General features: G+C 39.3%; 1 protein-coding gene across 2 annotated transcripts; it reads right to left on the bottom strand.

Annotated features, from left to right (window-relative positions):
* Nucleotides 1-1,846: 1,846 nt before the first annotated feature.
* PPM1M (protein phosphatase, Mg2+/Mn2+ dependent 1M) lies at nucleotides 1,847-20,485 on the bottom strand. Of its 2 annotated transcripts, none has more exons than XM_039342588.1 (10): nucleotides 19,386-20,485; nucleotides 12,626-12,755; nucleotides 10,988-11,242; nucleotides 10,266-10,378; nucleotides 9,522-9,606; nucleotides 8,851-8,969; nucleotides 7,928-7,991; nucleotides 5,657-5,764; nucleotides 4,480-4,628; nucleotides 1,847-2,233 (listed from the first exon to the last, which is right to left on the bottom strand). In XM_039342588.1, exons 1-10 carry the CDS (start codon nucleotides 19,658-19,660, stop codon nucleotides 2,089-2,091), a joined length of 1,443 nt encoding a protein of 480 aa, XP_039198522.1. In that variant the 5' UTR covers nucleotides 19,661-20,485; the 3' UTR covers nucleotides 1,847-2,088. The 2 variants fall into 2 exon arrangements, with proteins under 2 accessions (XP_039198522.1, XP_039198523.1); XM_039342589.1 differs by lacking the exon at nucleotides 19,386-20,485 and adding an exon at nucleotides 17,706-19,323.
* Between the last annotated feature and the right edge of the window lie 3,509 nt (nucleotides 20,486-23,994).

Genomic DNA, 23,994 nt, shown 5'->3' with positions numbered 1-23,994 from the left:
TCTTAACAAAAGCATTGTATGGTATTACTAAGCATATGCTAATCCTTCCATATTTAGGTAACAAATAGACAAAACTAAAACTTTTTTTCTTAAATACTAAATTTGTGGTAAGTTATCAACTTGTAAAACCAAGCAAAACATGAGATTAGTGTGAAACAAAATCAATGTCCTTTTCGGATTTAGACAGCATCACTACCAGATGGATGCATAACTGTTCGACCAACCATCACCACCAGATGGATGCATAACTGTTTGACCAACCACACCCTCAATGGAACTGCATCTACAGGGTGGGAAGTAAAGCAGTGGGGTACCCCCCAAGGCTCTGTCTTAGGTTCAGTACTCTTCAACATTATCAATGATTTAGATGAGGGAATAGAAGGGGCACTCATCATATTTACAGATTACACCAAGCTGGCAGGAACAGCTAGAAGATGAGCTCAAGATACAGAAAGATCTCGGCATACTTGACGACTGGGCCCTATCTAACAAAACGAAATTCAATGGTAAGGAAATGTCTATGGAGATTCTCAGTCATCCAGGTCATAGTTGTCCCAAAGGTGCTTTTTCAGGAGGCAACTGGACTTTCCTGTTTTTCTATAGGGAAAAAAAAGGAAGTCCAGTTGCTTCCTGAAAAAAAAGCACCTTTGGGACAATGGTGAGGAAAGTTCTACATTTAGACAAGAAAAGCCAAATGAATATGCACAGAATAGATGGTACCTGGCTTAATAGTAGTAACTGAGAGGGATCATGAAGTCCTAGTGGACAATCACTTAAATATGAACCAGCAGTGTACTGCAGCTGCCAAAAAGACCAATGCAATCCTAGGTTGCATTAACACAGTGGTTCTCAACCCGTGGGTCAGGACCCCATTTGGGGTCGAATGACCATTTCACGGGGGTCGCCAAACAAGGCTGTCCGCCATTTTTTCCCCCTTTTCTTTGGCCACGCCCCTGGCACCCGGTGATGTATAAGTGGTTGGGGGTCACCACAACATGGGGAACTGTATTATGGGGTCGCGGCATTAGAAAGGTTGAGAACCACTGCATTAACAGAAGGATAGAATCAAGATCACATGGAGTGCTAGTACCACTTTATAATGCCTTGGTAAGACCACATTTGGAATATTGCATCCAGTTTTGATTGACACAGTATAAAGAAGATGTTGAGACTCTAGAACAGTGGTTCTCAATCTGTGGGTCGGGACCCCATTTGGGGTCGGACGACCATTTCACGGGGGTCGCCAAACAACGCAGTCCGCCATTTTCTTTTCCCCTTTTCCTTAGCTGTGCTACTCCCTTTTATTCTATTGGCTTTTGAAAGCCAATAGAATAGACTCTCTTGAATAGAGTCTAATTCTATTGGCTTTCAAAAGCCAATAGGAATTGTCCAGGCTGTCTCTGCCCTGCTGAGCCCGCCAAAAGTCCCATTCTGCAAACGGTGCTGCACCAGTTGAGTAGTCCTCGACTTACGACCTGTTGAGTAGTCCTCGATTTACGACCGGTTGGGGGTTGCGGCATTAAAAAGGTTGAGAACCACTGCTCTAGAAAGAGTGCAGAGAAGAGCAACAAAGATGATTAGGACTGGAAGCAAAAATATATGAAGAACAGTTGCAGGAATTGAGTATGTTTAGTTTAACGAAGAGAAGGACATGGGGGGACATGATAGCAGTGTTCCAATATCTCAGAGGTTTCCACAAAGAAGAGGGAGTCAAGCTATTCTCCAAAGCACCTGAAGGCAAGACAAGAAGCAACAGATGGAAACTAATCAAGGAGAGAAGCAACCTAGAACTAAGGAGAAATTTCATGACAGTTAGAACAATTTATCAGTGAAACAACTTGTCTGCATAAGTTATGAATGCTCCAACACTGGAAGTTTTTAAGACGAGATTGGACAACTATTTGTCTGGAATGATGTAGGGCTTCCTGTTTGAGCTGGAGGTTGGACTAGAAGACCTCCAAGGTCTCTTCAAATTCTGTAATTCTGCTTTCAAAGCCCGAATTTGCAGTTTTCAGCAACTGTATGTTTTGATACAGTTCCATTACCATCTGAAGACAAGTTGTGCCTCCTTTAACAGCAGCAGATTGTTTAATATTCATTCTTGTTATACAATGGAATTGCAAATACAGAAATGTCATCATAAGAAGCAGGCTCTTTACTCTCCTTGATCCAGTAATAACCATCTTCCTTCCCTTTTGCTTTTTGCACAAGCAATTTGGCCAATTCTGAAAACCTGTGAAAATAATATTGGATTTTATGCAGTGCTATTATAAACAATCCTAAAGAAACAGCTAAAAAAGAAATGGCATAAACTCCATGAATGGTTGGGAAATACAATATATTCTATGTACTAACCATTTTGACTGAAATTCAGAAAACTAATTTATATCAGGCTTGAGACAAAAAAAAATATTCTAAATGCTGTGACTGGGCTTGTCTTAAAATACAGACATTCTATTTCTCTTGGAACAGACAGGGCAAGGAGGAAAGTGAAACTAGAACTATTTCCAAGTGCCTTAAGCTTAGAGCAACCATTTCTGTCTTTCCCAAAGACAGGGCAGCAGACTGTGTGAATTATCCAAGTGTTCCAGAAATGTTTTTGAAGCTCTACTGTATATTTAGATACAAAAATTGTGTTGATTATTTGAACTTTAATGTAGATTCTTTCTGCATGTGCTTGCTGATAAATTTTCAGGTTGCCTTACAAATGGAAAAAATACATAGTTTGCTAAACACTGCTGCCTGACAGGCTGCCAATACAAAAATATGCATTGTACTTATGCATTGTGACTGCTTAACCCAAAAGCCTTAAAATACAGTTTTGCTATTATATTATTGATGAGCTGTGCTGTGTGGTTCTTTACCAACAAAGACTGAAATTAATGTGTAACGATTTTTTTATATTTTGCTGTGAACATTTTTAATGGCATAATTCCCATGCCTAACTTTTTATTCTAGAATGGGAAATAGATAGCAGTCATCATAGACTGTCACCTTTATTTCATTTATGAACCTAGATTTAAACATGAATTGGCAGAGTATTCTGAGTCCCTCTTTCCCATTTGTGGCTCTTCTATTGTCACTTACAGATATCTGAAAAACATTCCAAGTGGGGCAATTGTATCCCAATCTTCACATTTTATTTGTCATTTCATGCATATCCCATTATGAGAAAAGTTACCTTCAAGCCAGTTTATTGTAGCAGCAAATAAGGGCAAAATATTGTTTAAACTTGAACAAGTTACAATAACAAAGAAAAACCAGAACTTTTGCTAATTGCTTTTCCTCATCTTTATAAAAAGTAGTTTAGAAATGAAAAAAAAATAGCAAATCTGTTTATTAAGAGATGGATTAAATTCTATCTCTCAATATCCTAACCAATTTAGGGCGATATTTTGCCAGCTGTAAAGAATCATGAAGAAGAAAAAATAAAAAATCCTATACCATACTGGGATAGAAAATACAGTTATCTACAAGTTAAAGAAGTAAATTAAAAAGCAAAGACCAAATTTAACCCAGAATAAATGTTCACCCTACCACATATAAAAGATTCGTCCAAATTTAGTTCAGGTGGGGTTTTTGACCCCTATAAGTCTCAGGCAAAATGAATGCTATGCCCTCTTCCAATACAAAAATGTTTTAGTTGCCTGGTATTCTAATACTCTATAACAGGGGTCTCCAACCCCTGGTTTGTGAAACGGCATCGGTCCGCAGCATGCCAGCAAGCAGGCCGTACATCCTCGGGATGCAGGCAGTATTCAAAACCACACCCCCTCTGGTCCACGGAAAAATCTTTCTCCATGGCACCAGTCCCTGGCGCCCAAAAGGTTGGTGACCTCTCTTCCATAAGCAAAGGATACTGATAAACAATCAGAATTTATTTCCTACAATAAGCTGTATAATGCAGCTGTATAGCTGTATTATAATTGTACAGATTGACTAACATGTTTCACTTCCTACATTTTTAAAACCAGTATTTCTGCCAACTATTTTCATTGCCATGGATTATTTAAGGATTCCTTCAAAATTTGTACTGTTAATGTTAAAAAAATGTGAATCCTAAAGTTGAATACAGTTCACAAATACACATTATAATTAACTATCAGTCAACTGTTACAGAAAATGGACTTTATTAATTATTGCTACAGCTCTGTTCTATAAAGCTCCATAGAGAGATCTATTCTGGTATTCCCAGAATTTTTGCAACCTGATTAGACTGATTGGTTGTTACAGAAATGGCTAGTTTATACTACTACAGAAATTTTAAAAGTTGAGGTCTGATGCTAATGCCTTATGCTAATGCAACAGAGGGAATTGGAAGTCAACGCTTTTATTTTATTTTCCCTCCTCTATTCCACACTTCTCTTTTTCCCTTCCCCTTTTCTTTGTTCCCTACTATTTGCTTTTGTATTTTTGTATTTGATATTATAAGCTAATAAAATATTCACAAATGAGAATTTTTGCAACCTCTAATTGTACCTGTATGGATCAGTTGTATTGTTCTGAAGAAAATTTGTGACAATTTGGGCTACCTCTTCATTGGACAAAACATCCCAAAGGCCATCTGTTGCCATGATGAGGACATCATTTTCATTAACATTTTCTGATATTAAGTCAAATACTTCCACCTAGTCAGAAATAATGAAATGAGAAAAACTTTTTCAGTTGGGATTCCTAAATGTCTAGATGCTGAAATTTTATAAACCCACACACTGAAAAGCTGTACCCTATTTACAACCACTCAGTGTTTTTGTGTTTTAGAAGCCCTAAAGATTGCCCTACCAAAATACAACAGTAAATCAAATTTTGAAGGTGTAATTTGTAATCAATTTTTGAAGAAAAAAAAAATCTAAATATTGTATAGATTTGCAATTATGCGATACTACAACGCAAAAACCTGGCAGTACTTAGCCACAGTGGCATCTGCTCACTGAAAAAAATCTGAATTAAAAAATGCATTCTCTGGGACCAAGAAATTGTCTCCCCAGTAAGATCCTGGTTCTGTGTTCAAGAAGACACATCCACAGTTACATTAATTACTTTGCTTAATTAGTTGAATTCCCAGTTTCAAGATTCCTCCTGCAGGATACATGGGTTGGGTATGTACAATACTTTATTTAAAACATGGTTATCGCTTGAGTGAGTAAATCATACACTTACAGCTTTAGGAGTGTAACCATCTCTATGAAGGCATTTGAGTTGATTAAAATATAAGAATACTTGTAAGGAAGTGAGATGCACACATCAACAGTCTTGCCCCCAATATCTTACGTATGCCACTTCATTTCTCAAGTCTTCATGTTAAGGTGAAAAATATGCAAGTGAATTCTACTTGAAAATCAGAAGAACCCTTCCTGTGATTTGGGACCTGATTATCCTAAGGCTTCTCATATTTAATTTAACCAATGCGAAAGATTATTGCAGACTTCCCTACAGTATTCATTCCAGGAAGATCTTGGCAATGCTATCTATTTTCTTATATAAACACCCACACATATTTACATACGCAGCCTATCCAAACATAACACTTCTTAACACTGTTGCAGTTTTTTGAAATAGAGTCACTGTTCTAAAATAATGAATAGGCTAAATACAGAGAAGAGGAAGTATCTAAACTACAGGCTGTTACTATCCATGTAGCATAGTACTTTCTTACCTTAGGGATGCAGGAGAGAAAAGGCTTAATTTCAATATTTGTTTCAATTACTTTCAACTGATGATCTCCCAGGCCTCGAGATACAGCCAGGGTGCCTAGTAAACGAGCCTGAAAGAGATGAGAACAGGTCCAGGTTAAAGATGTAGTATCTTAAGGCACATGAGACAATGTCACCCAAGAGTAAAGTAAGCAGTAATGCATAGTAATTTACAGTGTATTTGTATCCAAATATTTATTTTGCAGTTTGCCATATCAGCACAATCAACAGTATAATTATCATGAAAAAAGTAGCATTTTCCCACAGCATAGGAAGCATACCGGTAAAGGACAACATTGTTTTTACCTAGCATTTTAAAATCAAAATGGAGATGGAACAGCAGAGGGCAGAGTTTTAATATCTTAGCAACTGTGCTTTTAGCCAACTGTTCTACTTTAGAAACAAAGAGATCCCAAGGTCAGCTGTCCAATAAGGGGATCAATAAACTGGCTGCTTTCATTCTTCTAAATATCCAGAAGACTAAACCAGTCTTCTCCCATCTGGTATCCATTGGATTACGTTGAAATTGTAACTGCCAACCCACACAGCGAACAACTCTTTAGGCTAGTAATTCTAAACTTAACATAACCAGGGAACATCTGATTATTGAAGGTTATTTAGGTTTTAACACACAGATTACACATTCACAATTAAGTTCCTCTAAATTACTTCCCTGAATTAATTTGCTTACTCCCAAGTACATGATCATAAAAAATAGTGAAAATGTTGAAACATGCCTCCACATAGCAGCCAGAAAAGCTTCTGCTTTTGGCCTAACCTGTTCTGGAGAGCACATGTGACCAACATGTCCATTAGCTTTCCAAGTGGCAAGGATTCCCTTAATATAGCTTTATAACTTTTTTTCTTCTACACTTTGTGTAGAAGAAAAATAGTGTACTGTAATTATTAGAATTAGAGGATTCATGGCCAACAAAACCACAGACAGTAGCTTCCTGTCTGTGGTCACGTCAGAGGATTTCTCTGACTGTTGCAGCCAAATAAGAAGGCTGTCCCTCAACAGTGCTGTTGCCATGAACACCATACTGAGAAATGTCATCAACACTTCAAAGCCATCAGCCGTCTCTGATGAATTGGACAGCTGGGTTAGCAGAGAGAAATTGGCAGGGCTATATGTCCCATCTCCTCACTTCTTTTCACCTAAGGATTTGTAATATCCACAAAGCCCCTGCCATTCCACTCATCAGAGCTCCCTGGGTGACGAAGGGATCCTCATCGGTCCTATCGTCAAACCAACCCTCTCCACTGACTATGCCCCATGAGAAAAGAGAAGCAAAGGGAGGGATAGGAAAGTGGTGCCAATTCCTTCATCCTCCTCTTCCTCAGAGGTTTCCTGTCTAGCTCCCAATGAGACAGTGAAAACTAGGATGACACCCCATTGAAGAGATAGGCCACCAAGTTCCCTGTTATGCAGCATAGATGCTTCCCTTGTCAGATAGAAAGTAATAGGGAGTTGTCCCTAGACGAGAAAAAGGAACAACAGTCAGGTCTCAAATCTACCAGGTTTTTCTGGGAAATAAAATAAAATTTCCACAATCAGAAGTTCCTAGGCCTGAAAAAAATGTCGCCTATTCTCTTGGACAGAGGTATTTCCCTCTGTAACTAATTGCAGGTTTCCTGTTTCACAAGATAATAATTATATTCAATTGTGTGTGTAAGGCTCAGGATAGTGAAAGTGTCCTTGATTGTCATACATCTTTCCTCAGCCAGTGTTAGATCCTCTCAAGAACTCTCTCCACAGTATGCATTTTGTGGTACTCTTGCATTGAACTCTTTGTTAACATAGGAAGAAACTTCAATAATCCAGAGAATGGGCAGGAGGAAATTTTATAACCCTGGGCTACAGCCAGATCTGCCTCATAAATGCTAGCCTAGATGGCTTTCTGTTCTCAAGTAAAAGGACAGAAGCCAACATGGCCACTTAAAGGCAAGGTCAAAATCCAAATCTGTCCCTCATGCTGAGCACATTTAAGGGTGGCAAACTATTTGGAAAAGCCCTGAGATTAAGGAAGGAAGGAAGGGGGGAGAGAGACTCTTGAAAAAATGGAAAAAGAAGGTACATGATAGTGAATTTGATTTTCTACTAGGATCCACAAAGTAATCTGCTCTTATCCCAAAATGCATCTAGAGAAGAATTGGTCATCAAGTTCTACAAGAACAAAAGAGGATAGAGTTTCAGTACAATCCAAACTATGAAGGCCTGAGGGACATCATACCTGTTTCCCATTTCCATGAATCAGAGGGTATTTGAGATCATCTTTCATTACTGTTTTGTATCCCCTGAAACAAACCAGACAAGTGAGTCTTCATTTATTTGTCCTTTCACTACACTGTGTCTACAAATTAACATGGATACTTAAACCATCTGATCTTAATGGACACTTAATTCTGTGTTGAAATCTAAGGCCTTATCTCATAGAGATTTACAGCAACATTGTATTCATTTCTCTAAATGATTGAGAAACTCTATTTGCAAAGAGGTCAACATTTACATGACACCACACATGAATACATTATATGAAATGTAATAGGAGCAGCAGTTCTAAAGCAATTTCAGTCTTCAGGCTATAGAAGGCCACTTCACCAAATGTCAAATTATTTTTTTATTAGCAAACCTATTTCCCATCCCTCCCCCATCATTTACTGTTCACCACTGTTGACACTAAATATAAGAAATCTGGCCCAGAGGAGTCCTGATTTCATTTCCACTTTTAAGCAAAGAAAATAAAAATTAAAGACCATTGAAACTCTGAATGGCATATTTATCAGTGTGTAGAAAGGAGCAAAAAAAATTCTCTTTTGTGTTTTGCAAACATCCCCTCATTCTGCAACCAGTATCCATTCTAGTTTCAATATTATTAATATGCAAGAAGAACAATATGGTTGTAGATAAACTGGTCACTGCACTGTTTCTTGGGATTTTCTTAACCTAAATGGTCTAATTTAGAACAAGGATTACAAACACGAGGAAAGAGTAAAAGTAGGTAGGGCAAATAAATGGATGTAAACCATAACTAAGACAGGTTGTTAAAAAGCAACCTAAGGCAAAAAGGAAGGGAAGGACTACTTATCCAAAACAGAAAGACTCAGAAGATTATTCATATAAAATATCTAAATCTAGGCAATTCAAGAAACTCACCAGCCTTCCATTGAGTAATCTCGATAGAGGACCTTCTGGCCTAAATCATCTCCTTTCAATCTCCTTGGAAACTCAAACCGTGTGAACTCATCTGCTAAGAGCTTTGGGTAGATGAAAGCCTAGGGGAAGGAATGAAAACAGGGAAAGATTCAAAATACTGTTTTCAGACTACAAAGGTGAGCCTTGGGAAGTAGAAGCTGAAGAATTGGCCCTTGTATTTACAGTGTGATTTTAAGGAAGTCATTCAATCTTCCCCATAAGGATGTTTTTTTACACATACTTTTCCTCATAGAAAAAGATAAAAGGTGTGAATTTCATCCCTGGGCAAACAATTTGTTGTTCCAAATGATAAGAATATCAGCCTAATGTACTCTTTGTCTAGTTATATATAATTTCATTTTCCGGAATTCTGCAGCCAGCATGGCAGTTGGGCTAAAAATGTAGAGAACTGAAATGATCTGGGCAGTATCAAACTGGGGAAGCTTGTACTAAACACGGCTCAATGTAACACTCAAAATAATACAGAATAGATACAATCTGCAATGTTTAGAAAAATCATAACATTTCTTTACTCTGGACCCTTCTAAGAACAAGAATCTTGAGTTTACCACACAAGTAAAATGTTTTGGTTATTTTTTTTTTTAAAAAAAATAGAAAATGACTACACTTACCAGGTGCTGGATTCTCTTCCTGTCTGTCTCAGGGGTAAATTCAGAACTCAAGGGAATGATGCTCCGTTTTCGAACAAGAAGTGCCCTGAAAATCAATATTTTTTCTTTTCAAAAAGAGGAGTTTTGCCACTTTTAATGGTTGTCTCCCATTTCATGTTTAAGATGGAAGAGTAATTACATGCTAAGGGAAGGTTCTTTTTTGGTCACTCCAAGACCTCAGCTGCTTAAATTTAAGGCTATTTTCTTTTGTGTAAGGCATCTTACTCTGTAGTTCACAATTAAAAGGCCCACTTTCCCAGTAGCTGGGAATGGGATTTTTGAGAGGAAACCAACACGGGTAGGATTAAAATAAAGCCATCTTTCTTGTAATCCAACCTGGAAAGAGATCTTCTGGTAGGGTTTTGGAAGATTGTACCTGTTCTACATGCCACATTTCTACACCAAATCCGGGTCATATGAAGCTGCATTGTTTTTAAAAACGCCCACTTTAACTACCCTTTTTTTAAAAAAAGCATGCTTATGCTTTAATTCTATTAGAAGGAAACAACTCTGGCATGGTAATTTTTTAAATGCGTGGGTTTTGTTATTCTTTGAAAATACTCAATTTTAGGCTTAATAAAATATAGGTATTTAGATAACTGTAGAAAATGTATTTGGCTAAAATAAAGTGCTAAATGTCTTCCGTACCCATATTAAAGGAACATGCTAGAACTTATCCAATGATCTTCTGGGTTTTGAACTCACCTGCTATCACCTGCATTTGCCACATAGAGCCTTCCCTGCAGATAAAGAGCAACTAGTGCAGTGCAGCCTGCTGATTGGTTGCTTGCTTTCATCTCTTGGCCTATCATTTTATCCTGTTGGTTAAAAACAGTATTTAATGATGTAAGGCAGATATCAGATTTCCCAGCACTGAAGCCTAATTTCATCACCATTGTTCCCCACTGGTGGTTGATGAAAACAAGTAATTGCCAGTTAATGTTTCAAGTATGCTAAATTGTAAACTGCAAGTACAGAAGTTTAGTATATCATTGTGCACAGGACATATCCTTATTGGTATAAGAATTGATAGCACAATATAGAACAAACAGAAAAGATGTAGGCCAAAGATAAGACAACCAAAAAGTATTCACAATTCCTTACCATCAGCCATACTGACTTGATGGTTGGGAACTGAAAAACAGGTCACCAGGAAAACATGGTTTGTTTTATCCTGATCTAGCAGCCAGGCTGCCAAAATCAGAAACAGTAAAATTAACTCCATCAGCCATCTATAAAATATGGCTGATACAAACTGCAATGACACATAGTGTAAACTGCACTCTCTCATAGCTATGTCCTAAAGTCGGTTGCAAATATGTTCATGTTACGACATCATTTGCATTCCATGATTTGTTCCTTCCCCATAGTATACAATGTAATTCAATTCTTGGGACAATAATAAAAAAGAAAATAGGATAACTCACACATTCCTGGAAGGCACTCTCCAAAGCTCCAATGACCACATTTTCCTGCTGAATTTTCTTCTCTTCCACAAACAGTGGATCATTCTGGCAAATGCATTGACCACTGAGGTGCATTGGAGGATTATCTTCAGCGATGCCTTCGATCACATCCTCTAGTTTCTGCTTGATGCAACAATGCAGGTAATTGGAGGCCAGAATTGAAGCTTCTGAACCACCATGGCCATCAAACAGTGCCCAGTAATAGCCTGTCAGATACTGAAAGCCAAACCATTGTGAGAATCATCATATGGGACATTCCTTCCTGTTACCGCAAGGACATTTGTGAAACCCAGATTAAATTATCTGCTTGGGTATGAATCTCAATGAGAAGTCTTGACAAGTCAACAATATTTCAGCTTTATCTTCATCATAGTAAGAGATGAGTAGAAGGCTTAGGAAAGTATGGATGTCTGCAAGCTAGTTATTAGAAGTGGGTACATGCCTGCACATTGTACTCCTACTTCACAGAACTGACAAACCATCTCACATGAGTATTCTTTACATACAAGATGCATAATGTAGATCTGGCAAATCAAGTTTATGAAAACAAAGCAGCTTCTGTGCAAGAGATCCTCCCTCCCCTCGAGTTTTATTCTTCACAAAAATACCTGAATAAAATTAAAGATAAAATGGGTGATAACCACAACTTTGAGGGAAAGCAGTTGTTTCTTTGAGCTGGCATATGGAAGAGCTCACACATGCTTCTTAGGCATTTCAAGCATTATTCACACCATGAGGAATGGCAATCTCTTGTTTACTGTAAGCCAGTGGTTCTCAACCTTTCTAATGCCGTGACCCCATAATACAGTTCCCCATGTTGTGGTGACCCCCCAACCACTTATACATCACCGGGTGCCAGGGGCGTGGCCAAAGAAAAGGGGGAAAAATGGCGGACAGCCTTGTTTGGCGACCCCCGTGAAATGGTCATTCGACCCCAAATGGGGTCCCGACCCACAGGTTGAGAACCACTGCTGTAAGCTGTCAAAATAATCAAGAGGAAGCCAGAGAAACTAAAGCAGGGATTTGGTTTGCTTCATAAGGACCTCGGCTACCCACCTCATAAAATATAAAGATCCCTCTGCATCAAACTTTATTCTGGAGATAATTATTTTTATTTAATTATAAAAATGTAAAGCTTGTTAATTCAAAGCTCATGCCTTTGGGGAGATGTTCATAATGGTTTACTAACACATTTAAGAACAAACAAGTCATTCATAATTGCCAGCATGAAGCTGCTATTCAAATACTCTAATAGTTTGTGGAACAATGCAGTCTATATTAGCTAGGAAACATGATTACCAAGCTGAAACAAACAGCCCATTGAAAAGAAATCTGGCACTGAAAAACAGTCCCACAAGATAAATATTGAAAGGTTCTTAAAGAAAATCTTGGAGCCTATCATGGCAGTTGGTAATTGCAATTCTATCTAGTTCTTTCCTCTGTCCTTAAAGAAGTTCAAATTCTTGCAGCTCCATGGGATGAATGGAATGAAACATACCGAGTTGGGTAACATTATCATTCAGTTCCTTCCTCCTTATCCTAAAATAGTGGAATATCTTAATGAAAAGAAGCATGTTTGATTTTGATCTCTGAACTCACCTCATTAGAACACAAAATTAGCCATTCCTGGTCTTCCTCTCTGCCATGCCCAAATTGTCTCTTCCTGATAGAAATTTGACAACATGTTGCTTGGTCTTCATTAAATTCTGATTTTTCTGCATTAACAGTTCTGATGAAACAAACATATAGTTCAAAACAAGATAGCTGAAGCATGCCTCAGGTAAAAACAAGCCCGATTAATTTGTGTAAAGCAGGGGTGTCAAACTGCTGGCCCGTGGGCCAGACGCGTCATCCAGAAGCCACACCCACCCCATTGCCGGCAATGACAAAACTGTCCCGATATGTCACGTGATGTTGCTAGTTTGACGTATCTGGTGTAAAGGAAGCCTGATCCATCATTAGGATATCTTTTACACTGTAGCCCTATACATATTTACTTAAAAGTCACGTCTAATGAATTTGGTGGGATTTGCTTTAGACAGAGATGCTAATAATTACTATTTAAAGTGACATATATGGGGGAAAAAACACAACATAATCTTGGTCTGTCATTAAAAACAAAAATCAGTGGAACTGGGGTCCTGAATATTTCTGCTTACTATTCACACTGTCTTCCTGGGCTTCACACAGGAGATGATTCTTGTTTCATTTTTCTTCTTCCTTTATTCATTATCAGATTCTCCGAGCCTCATAAGAACAGTGTGAAAATCATCTTCAGTGGTTTATCCCACTAGGATTTTAAACATCTCTTTGCAGTTCTGCAAGAATCCTACACCTTTCCTAACTCATCATTTCTCTTTTGGACATGGTCATTTCTGCCTAAAATACTGCTCCTATCTTTGAACAATTGCAGAGTCACTAGGCTAGGGCCTTCCTCAAGTTTTAGCTATCTGCCATCTGTTTTTAACTGGACAACAATGGCAGATTCCTAGCAATGGGTTCTAGATTTACTATATGCAACAAGAAATAACAGGAGATGTAGGAAACTATCAGACAAGCCATGAGGATTATCAACTTGTAATCAGTCTTTTTTTGGTCCCTTAATTTATGCCTCTTTATATAATTAGCCATTCACTTCCTTAACACAATCTAATTCATGCAAGTCACCTGCCTAGTTTAAAACCTGAAGGACCTCTATCTCTATAGAGTAGGGGTGTCAAAACTCTCAATGTCACGTGATGTGTTGTGACGTATCGCAACACGGGCTGGCAGTTTGATACCCCTGCTATAGAGGATATGAAACAATTTTCTGATCTCACAGCTTCTCTAGTTGCTGTAAGCTTAAGTGCTTTGATGGTACAAGTTTTTGTAGGCTAAATAAGGCTAAAATAAAATAAGCTGATTAGGTCAAATAACATGAATCCTAGTTCTACAAGAAATCCCTCAGTTCAACTAATACATCATCAAGTTTCAGACAATGTCAATGCATTAAGCAATCATATATCTTAACAGGGAAATACAATCACAATTGTTCAGGCCCCAAATCTGGTAAGTAGGGAGAGCACATTTAAATCTCTACAACTTGGCATGAACTTAAGTCCAATTTACAGATTCTCATAACTTGTGATTATATTATCAATGACATGGAAATAGTCTGCCTCTGCCTATATCAGTGGTTCTCAACCTGTGGGTCGGGACCCCATTTGGGGTCGAATGACCATTTCACGGGGGTCGCCAAACAAGGCTGTCTGCCATTTTTTCCCCCTTTTCTTTGGCCACGCCCCTGGCACCCGGTGATGTATAAGTGGTTGGGGGTCACCACAACATGGGGAACTGTATTATGGGGTCGCGGCATTAGAAAGGTTGAGAACCACTGGCCTATATGCAATAATACCAAAGTATAGTACAATACTGTACCAGCAACAAAACAAGGTAATGGAGACTTCTCAGGAATAATCAAAGCATGAACAAATTGGTTTCCAACATACAAGTAGGGAAGAAATCTTTCAACTGGCAATATTTCATGGTACTAATGTAATACCTTTCAGATGCATTCAAACTATAAGGCCAGAACATCCACTTCCAGCTTTAGCTATACTGACAATTCTGGGAGGTGGGGTACGGAGGGTAGAATTAGGCTGAACAAAGCTGTTTGACTTCTTGTCTATGTGTGTGCCTTCAAATCAGTGTGAGTCCTGATGGCTATCTGTATAAATCACTGCTGATTTCTTAGCAAAATTCCAAAGTGGTTTGCCTTCTTCCTAGGGCTGAGACTTACTGGCCCAAGGTCCCCTGTCTGGGTTTGTACCTAACATGGCACTAGAACCCGGGGCTTAGCTATTACCCCAATCTGATTGTACTCCTTAGAGCTCTTCATTTATCTGTGAATTCCATTTGAGAGATGAGCCCCTCTCGTCTTCCTCTGTGTCCCTTTAAATCAATGGTTCTCAACCTTCCTAATGCCGCGACCATTTAATACAGTTCCTCATGTTGTGGTAACCCCCAACCCCCCCATCCAGCTGGCCGGGGGGGGGGGTATCAAAAACTTGACTAAAAAAAAAAAGGAAAAAATGGGAAAGTATAGGTAGTCCTCGACTTACAACAATTCGCTTAGTGACTGTTTGAAGTTACAACAGCACTGAAAAAGCGAATTATGATCATTTTTCACACTTATGATTGTTGCAGCATCCCCAGGGTCATGTGATTTACATTCGGATGCTTGACAACTGATTCATACTTATGACGTTCACAGTGTCCCAGGGTCACGTGATCAATGGCTAGGGGTCATGACCAGCTGATCACTCAGGTTGCAGAGTGCCTGTGAGAGGGAATTTGTGGATCTCTGGGATGGGACTGGGGTGGGTGCCTGCCTTCCTTCCCTCCCTTCTTTCCCTCCCTTCTCTCCCATTGTCCCTTCCTTCCTTCTTTTCTTCCTTCACCTCCCTCTTAGTCTCTTCCTCCTTCCCTCCCTCTCCCATTGTCCCTTCCTTCCTTCTTTCCTTCCTTTCCTTCACCTCCTTCTTAGTCTCTTCCTCCTTCCCTCCCTCTCTCCCATTGTCCCTTCCTTCTTTCCTTCCTTTCCTTCACCTCCTTCTTAGTCTCTTCCTCCTTCCCACCCTCTCCTATTGTCCCTTCCTTCTTTCCTTCCTTTCCTTCACCTCCTTTTTAGTCTCTTCTTCCCTCCCACCCTCCCCCATTGTCCCTTCCTTCCTTCCCTCCCTTAGTCTCTTCCTCCTTCCCTCCCTCTCTCCCATTGTCCCTTCCTTCTTTCCTTCCTTCCTTCCCTTCACCTCCTGCTTAGTCTCTGAGGGAAGAAAAGGACACCTGCCTAGTCAGCCAGAGTAGCCAAATCAACCCTGGGAATCAACGGGGTGACAGATGTTGCAGTCAGATCGCCCTCACATCCATCCAACTTCCTTTAAATCAGTTTCACAGTGCTAAAGTTCATAAACACAGGAAATAGCTGACATGCAAAATGTTCTTCTTAATCAGCATGTACACACAGTGTACTCTATTTCAAAAGACAGAATTTTTGATTCAATATTTATGTCATAACAAAACTGATGATGTGAATCCTTTGTCATACAAAGGGAGCAACTCTAGCAAGAGTGGAAGCTAGTCACACAGGAAAGTAATATAAAAGCACAGACATGAAGGCTGAACAATACAACATCTTAAGAAATCTCTCTATCCCAGTAGCACACATGATGTGATGGATTAGGTGATTGATTTTCAAATACAAACAGAAAGGACCTAGTGTTGTTTCTTTCTTTCAAAGTTATCAACCAAGATGAATCTTAAATCAACTTTGTCCAAGTAAGAATATTTTATATTCAGTATTTTAGATAGTTAGGTTCTATCTGATATCGCTCAACTAAGTAACTATATGGCCAAGTGGTCTCCCTCTTCACCTGACTGCAGCAACAATCTACAACTCTTCTTGGGATCCCAAAGGTGCTTTTTTCTAAAAGGCAACTGGACTTTCTTGGTTTTTTTCTTTGAAAACATTTTGCTTCTCATCCAAGAAGCGTCTTCAATTCTTCAGCTTCTTGGATAAGAAGCAAATCATTTTCAAAGAAAAGATCAAGAAAGTCTAGTTGTCTTTTGGAAAAAAAAACACTTTTGAGACAACCATGACCTGGATGATTGAGATTCTCCATAGAACTCTTCTTGGAATATCCCTGATTCATCAATTCACCTTATCAATTATTTTCCCTTCCACTTCTTTCAACCAATTGCTTGCTAATTGTCCCCTCAAAGGAACAGTCCTTTTCTTTCTATAATTTGCCATAATTTGAAGGCATCATGTTTTTCTTGCTCTTTTTTAGCATTCAACTTTCACAGCCATATGGATTTGTGAAAATTATGAACTTTTTGTATTTCTTTGTCACTGAGTATTGACACTGTGAAGAGCAGGTTGCTTAGAAAAAATGCAGGTATCTGTTCTGCCTCTCTCACTTCCTTCCCCACTGAGCCTTTACTCCAACCTCACGACCCAGCATCAGCAGAGTTACCAATAAAGCTGCAATCTTGAAACAGGTGTCAGAGGAGCTACAGGTATGAGTTTTGGAACCTCTGGAGCCACCAACAAACCAAAAAAAAGCAGTTGAATAAAAGGGAATGGGTGGCCCAAAGGAAGGGAAAAAAGGCAAAACAAAGCATCATGTGGAAAGCTGCAAATACTCTATATGCTAGCCCATTAATAGAGAAGGGGAAAAATGGAATAAATTCCAAAGAGAGGAATTAAAGCAGAAAGGAGAACAAGATACAATAAAGATACATCATGGCAATAAGCCACAGAATCCTGCTTGAACAATATTTAAAGATATTCAAGATAATTTTATGAATCCTCTATTATAAAAGGTAATGGAAATTTATTCAATCATATAGAAATACAGCATATTTGTTTCACTATGGATTGCTGCACTCTGGATGATAGTCACTCGCTTGTTAGAACAGAGAAAAATCTGTCTCATTGAAGCAATGTGTTATTTTTTTCCCCTTTAAAATGTAGTTTTCAAACTAAGCATTTAATTTATTGCAGTATACTTGACAATTAATGTTTTAAAGGCATGAACAACCTAAAGACACTCATCCACTTCTTCACTACTTTATTCTTTGTAAGAATTGTTTGCTGTCCTCTGAATGATGAAGTTGCTGAAGCAAAAAATGTCCTTACCTTTGAAAACCCTTCCTCATCACTTGCCCTGGGAAAGAGTGTATTATTTTCAATCCCTGATCCTAAGTGACCGTCAGATTTATATTGGATCCAGCAGCTTTACAAACAATGAATATAGCAGTGTGACTTCCAACCCCACTGAACTATTGGATAGAAGCAATTAGCTAGTTGCAATTTTCAACCCATCTTCAAGAGTAGCTCCATGGAGAATAGGGCTCTATCTGCAATAATGCTGCAAGTGTTGCATTAACAGAAAAACAATATAAATTTAGCTGGAATCAAATATGTTCGAATCATCCCACTGAGAAATTTTAAAGGCAGAGATACTGAGGTTATACTGGTTCAAAGAAGGTAGCAGATGGCACACCAGGAAAAGCTGACCATAATATTGCCTCTAAAACCCCACAAAGAGGTTTAAATTATGGTCTAAGTATCAAGTTTCAAATGCAAATAATGAAGTCATTAACAATATAAATGGGGAAGTCCAAACTCCCCTTTTTTTCTTCTCTCTCCTAACAGTGCTCCTAAAACATCCTTGCAGAAAAGGAATTCGCAACAAACCTAGGCTAATGCCATTAAATTAACAACTGACAGCTGTGTAATAAAGCAGTTATAGTTCCAGGGAAGCCATTTCTCTGCCCTGCAGCTATTAGAAGCCCACATTTCTTTAGGCAAACGCAATGATAGGAATCTTCACTAGTATAAATACAACTGGTGAAGTTATGTGTTAACTTCATGAAGGTATTACAAAACTCTCATACAAGTAGAAATTCTCCTTATGCTAATTTTCTGCACATAAGACCCCAGATATTATATTACACTATGGCACAATACCATTGGCAATAACTATCATAATGTTTTGCCATGAAACACTTTACAATACCCAAACAATTTCTACCTGATTATTGTATAAAAGATGCTATCATAATGAAGTTTTGGTTTTTGAACTTGGCAGCAGTTATTAAATAGATATTAATATGATCCTAGGCACTGTAGTGCTTTCTGTCCCTAGTTTAATATTAATATCTTTTAGAAATTCCAAGGTAATGGGTGACCTCATAATAATGTCTAAGTTCTAAAGTTGTGATAAACTAAGGCTGAGAAAGTCTATGTTAGCCAAAGCCTGTCAGCCCATCCTAATGTAAACTAACTTTGATAATTTTCCAGACTCATGATTAGGAAAAACAATGGGACACATTTTCCTTTCAATACCCTGGCACTATTCATATTTGGATGTCTAGCCCTCTGTTCATAACCCAAAATCAACATTTGTTGTTCTTGCCTTATTCTTGTCTTACTTTTATTTGTTCTTATACTCAACGCAGTTGCTGAAATGTACAAAAACTTGCTAAACATGTCACCGGTATAGACCGGAATAACAGACTTATTAAACTGAAATACTTTATAGTAGTTTCTACCACCTTAATAAGCCTGTTTTTCAGCAGAACAGTAGCAGGGGCACGTTTCAAAGTGCTTGCAAGATGCATGACTGTTGTAGCTTGCTTACAGACACAACATTTAGTTCGTCCCTGAAGCGAGTGTGCAGCCTTCCCCTGATTAACTAAAGAAAACCCGAGAGAAGCCACCAAGCCCGGAGGCAGCAAGAGTCAGGTTTCTCACGGGAGCGTCTCCTCATCCCGTCCTGTTTTTGGCAAGTAGTCTTCTGCCTAGAATACTCACTCGGCATAGCCCGTGTTCCACTGGAGAGGCCTGTCCCGGGAGGGGCAGCAGATGGGTCGCTTCCCAGGCAACTTCTCCGCGCAAACAGCTCCACGCAGGAATTTGGGCCGCCTGTATTGCAAAGGAGCTGGCGGCGGCTTCGGCTGTTGCGAGCCTCCCTCCTCGGTTCGTGGCTGCTGTTTATCAGCAGCGCCTTTTCTGCGCCTCGTCTCGCCGTTCAAGAAGCACTTCTTAAACCAGTTTGAAGACATTAACTGAGGTGACCGAAGCCCCATCCGATCCCCTTTCTTCTTCTACTTCTTCCTACGAACTGAGCGGACTGCTGAGGCGGAGCCCCACCCCAAGCGAACAGCACCAGGGGCGGAGAAGAGGCGATTTTGCAACCAAATGAATTCACGCGACTAGCCAACCGCGGCTGAAAGTCTGTGGTCCTAGTGGGCGTGGAGCGGCACTGAGGCCTGGCTCTTAACGTCCTTAATTTGTTGCTCTTTGCAACCGTGCAGGGAACTGTCTGGCCTCACTCGACGTGCTAATCCAGTTTACTAATAGGGACTAGTCAAGCTTGCCTTTCTAGGTAACTCAAAGGGGTCTTCTCCCCGCCGTTCCTCGCGAGGGAATTAGTGAAGGAGGGCGCAAACATCCCCCGGGGGCGTCTCCTCTAGGCTGACCGGTCGCTACCTGTTGTCCAGAGTGCTCAGACGGGCTGAGATCTAGGATCCCTTTCATCAGAAATTGCGTCGCTTCTCTTTTCCACCAAACGTTGCTCGGATAAGTCCGTTTCAAGAGAAAGAAAAGTACACCAAGTTAGTCTCCAGCTCTGCAGGGCTAACCAGGTGTTGGTTTTAAAAGATGTGGCTGATCTGCAGTAACTTTACCCCTGTCGATCCACATCAGTAATTGGAATTTTGAGATACTCTCCTTTTCCTCTATGAATTTATCTAACTTTTTAAAGTAAGTAGAGTGTAAATTTTTGTAGTAGTTTTTTTTTCTGACTGCCATTATTTCACATAACTGGCTAAGTCTTAATTACAGTAACATGAGAAAAACAACTATATAATTTATTTTGACCTAACACACCTCAATAATCCCCCCCCCTTTTAAAAAAATAAATAAATTGCTCATAGAATTTGTTCCATTTCTGGATTTTTCCATTTTTCCCTTTGCTAACCTTTTTTCAGGTCAACTGTACAATTTTGTTTTAGAAGTTCTGTGACTTGAAATAAATACTGTATATAGGCAGGTCTCAGTACTAATAATGTGTTGAAAGAAAAATCTTCATAGAGTCCAGGCTGGGAATAAACAAAATGAAGACTGCTTTAGAAAGAAGGTTGTAGTTTATCAAAGAGCAAAGCCAGTCAGAAGTGTGGCTCTGGGAAAGCTGACCACATGGAGCAGGGAGTGCTGGGTTTTTATACCTTCTTGGGCCTTTGTGTTTGGAGTTGTTTCTGTGGCATGAACTTTAACCTGCGGTTCAGTGTGCCTTTCTGGTATTTTGATGGTGTTGGGTTAAACCTATGTCCTAAAAATCATATCCTGCTTCCATGGGGCTGGGGCTGATGGCTATGTCCTGTGTCCGATTTTTTTGAGGTCAGAGGTTGTTCTAGGGATCTTTGTCTTTATCCTATCAGCTCTAAGCTTCCTGGTGCCAGTTTTTCTGAAAGGATTATGATATCTGCATTACTACAGAGCTGGTTTCTGCTTGGGGGAGGGAGACTTGGGGCTATTAAGAAAAACTGGGCATGCTTTCCTGCCTTTTTAAGATCCTTTGAGGAAATATAATATTCTTTTTAATATTTTCTTCTCTGGGGGGGGGGGGCCTGACTTACCACAAATGAATAACACCATATGGTTGGTTCAAATTCTCACTCTACAAAGAGTCTTTTAAAAACAGGGCAAACAGGGCATTTCAACAGAAATAGGCAATGAATTTTTTAAACATCAATGTCTATGTTTATTAATGAAATATAACAGTAAAAGATTAAAAGACTATACCTCCAACTTGAATTTTAACAAAATCACAGATAAATCAAAGGAACAAAAGACATAAACTTACATCAAAAACATCCCTGCTATCTCCTGCATCCTGCTGTAGTTCTTCAAAATAAGCCTTTGGGAGTTTTTAACCTTTCTCAAACAGAACTTTACTTTCCTCCATTTTGCACACCAGTGATTATAATCTAAAACTCCAATGGCAACTGGACCTGTTGCATGCAACAATCTTGCACTAACTGAATTTTGGCTTCCATTAAATATGGCTTGGTATCAATTTATAGTTTGCACTAAATCAAATATTGCATTGTTGAACTTGTAACAAGTATGGCTGCGCTATCCAGATAAAACATCAGTCACTGCATATTTTTGTTCCAGCATGCAGTTGCTTATTGTCCAAAACTTAGATTTTGCCATTTTCATATTTGCTTACATTTTCACTAAGCATTTTTTTCATAGTTCTTACTAGTTCAGATTCATTGCCATATTTATTTTTATATTCCACATTTCTTTTATACAATTCAATGCAGTATTCATAATACTCTTGCTTCCTACTATCCAGACAACAACAATACTGTGAGATGGGTTGGGCTGCCCAGGTGGTTTTCATACCTAAAGGGCAGGGGTGTCAAACTGCCAGCCCACAGGCCAGAAGTGTCACGTGGAAGTCGTGCCTATCCCATTGCCAGCAATGGCAAAACAGTCCCGATATTACGTGACATCATGAGTTTGACATGTCTGCTAAAGGGGGTCTAGAACTCACAATCTTCTAGTTGCAGGTTCAGCATCTTAACTACAGGTAATCCTCATTTAATAACAACTGGTTCCCATGATGATTAAGTGAAATGATTGCTGTGCAAATATCTAACTGAAAGAGAGGCTGTGAAGATTGCTGGTTGCTGTCATCTTGTTCTTACACAGTGTCCTGTATCTGACCCATTTCTTCCCCATTTTTGTCCCCTTTCAGGGTGGAGACATTTACATAGACAAGGTATTCTTTCTGAGCTACTTTTCTCAGTAGCACCAAGCATCTCTAAAAAGTGCTAGTCACAAGTTAACAAAATCAGTTGCGACCTTAGTTGATATGAACCCTTCCTGAACTGCCTGAAACTGACCAGACCATAATCAGTTTCAAACTTAAGCTTTCATAGTTGTAAATGTGCACATTGGTGGGGAAATGTTTTTTTTCAATTACTATTTGTTACCATGCAATTTGTAAAGGGAGGTTATCCAAGGCAAACAAGGACTAACTGTACTACTACAAATTAGTATCTGTATATATATGTGTGTGTGTATGTATGTATGTATGTATGTATGTATGTATGTGTGTATGTGTGTGTGTATATATATATATATATATATATATATATATATATATATAGGTATGTGACAACCTAGCAATTTTGAACTCTGTGTGAAATATTTTATACTTATATGAAAAATCCAATCTGAAAATCCCTTTAGAGATTTTATTTATTTAATTAATTTATAAAGTTGTCCACTCAGCACAACTCAAGCTGACCTATATCAAATTTCATAAAACCACATAAAAACATATACAGTAAACATAAATGAGCATGAAAATATGAACACATGAAATGCTGGGGGGAGAAAACATCTTTTGATACTTCAAGCAGTCCAACTCATTGGCTCACTTGCAGTTTCCTGTTTTGCTGTTTCTGCTCAACATACTTTTAAAAATAGTTTAAATCAGCGGTTCTAACCTGTGGGTCGCGACCCCATTTGGGGTCGAATGACCGTTTCACGGGGGTCACCAAATAATGCAGTCCGCCATTTTTTCCCCTTTTTCCTTAGCTGTGCTACTCCCTTTTATTCTATTGGCTTTTGAAAGCCAATAGAATAGACTCTCTTGAATAGCGTCTAATTCTATTGGCTTTCAAAAGCCAATAGGAATTGTCCAGGCTGTCTCTGCCCTGCTGAGCCCGCAAAAAGCCCCAGTCTGCAAACGGTGCTGCAAGTTATCTGCAGCGAAGGCGAGCTGTCTGGAAGCTTCCACCCCTCCCTGCTGAGCAACTACTAAAAATGTAAGTAAAAGAGGGCCAGAAGTGGGAGGCTGGCGGGCGCAGGGAGGGTTGCTGGCGCGCATGGGGCCCGGCGGGTGCCTTACCTCCCTTGGGCTGGGCCAGCTGGTGGCCCAGCCAGTGGTCGCCCTGCACCATCACTGCCCCTTGCCAGCTATGCCTTGGCCAGCGCAGGGGGCGGCACTACGCATGCGCGCCGCTCCCGGGCAGGGAAAATCCTCAACTTATGACCGGTTGGGTAGTCCTCGACTTACGACCGGTTAGGTAGTCCTCGACTTACGACCAGTTGGGTAGTCCTCGACTTACAACCAGTTGGAGTCGTGGCATTAAAAAGGTTGAGAACCACTGGTTTAAATGGTTTGTTACTGCATCCTTTATAATCTGATTTGCATTTATTTTGCCCAAGTACATGTTTCTTTTTATAGTCTCGTGAGTAGATAGTGCTTCTCTTTTCTGAATAAATGTTCCTTCCTCTTACAGCTTCTTCAACTGAGCTTATTATTCATACTATTTCTCTGCTTGGGTGAGTTCATATCCATGCTGAGTTGCGATAGACATTCCAGATAAGTGTTGATTGC

Source organism: Crotalus tigris, unplaced genomic scaffold, assembly GCF_016545835.1.
Source record: "Crotalus tigris isolate CLP2741 ecotype Arizona unplaced genomic scaffold, ASM1654583v1 scf7180000017800.2534000, whole genome shotgun sequence".
Taxonomy (NCBI): domain Eukaryota; kingdom Metazoa; phylum Chordata; class Lepidosauria; order Squamata; family Viperidae; genus Crotalus; species Crotalus tigris.
Note: the sequence above shows the minus strand (reverse complement) of the source record. Positions and strands in the feature narration are given on the sequence as shown.

Bases quoted from the DNA above. Each gene is read 5' to 3' on its own strand.
- PPM1M (XM_039342588.1), bottom strand. From the start codon at position 19,660: ATGGGGCTTCGGTCACCTCAGTTAATGTCTTCAAACTGGTTTAAGAAG. The intron at 10,379-10,987 runs GTGAGTTATCCT...TTTAACCAACAG, and splicing joins AGAGTGCCTTCCAGGAATGT to GATAAAATGATAGGCCAAGA. The intron at 5,765-7,927 runs GTATGATGTCCC...CATCTCTTTCAG, and splicing joins TTCATGGAAATGGGAAACAG to GCTCGTTTACTAGGCACCCT.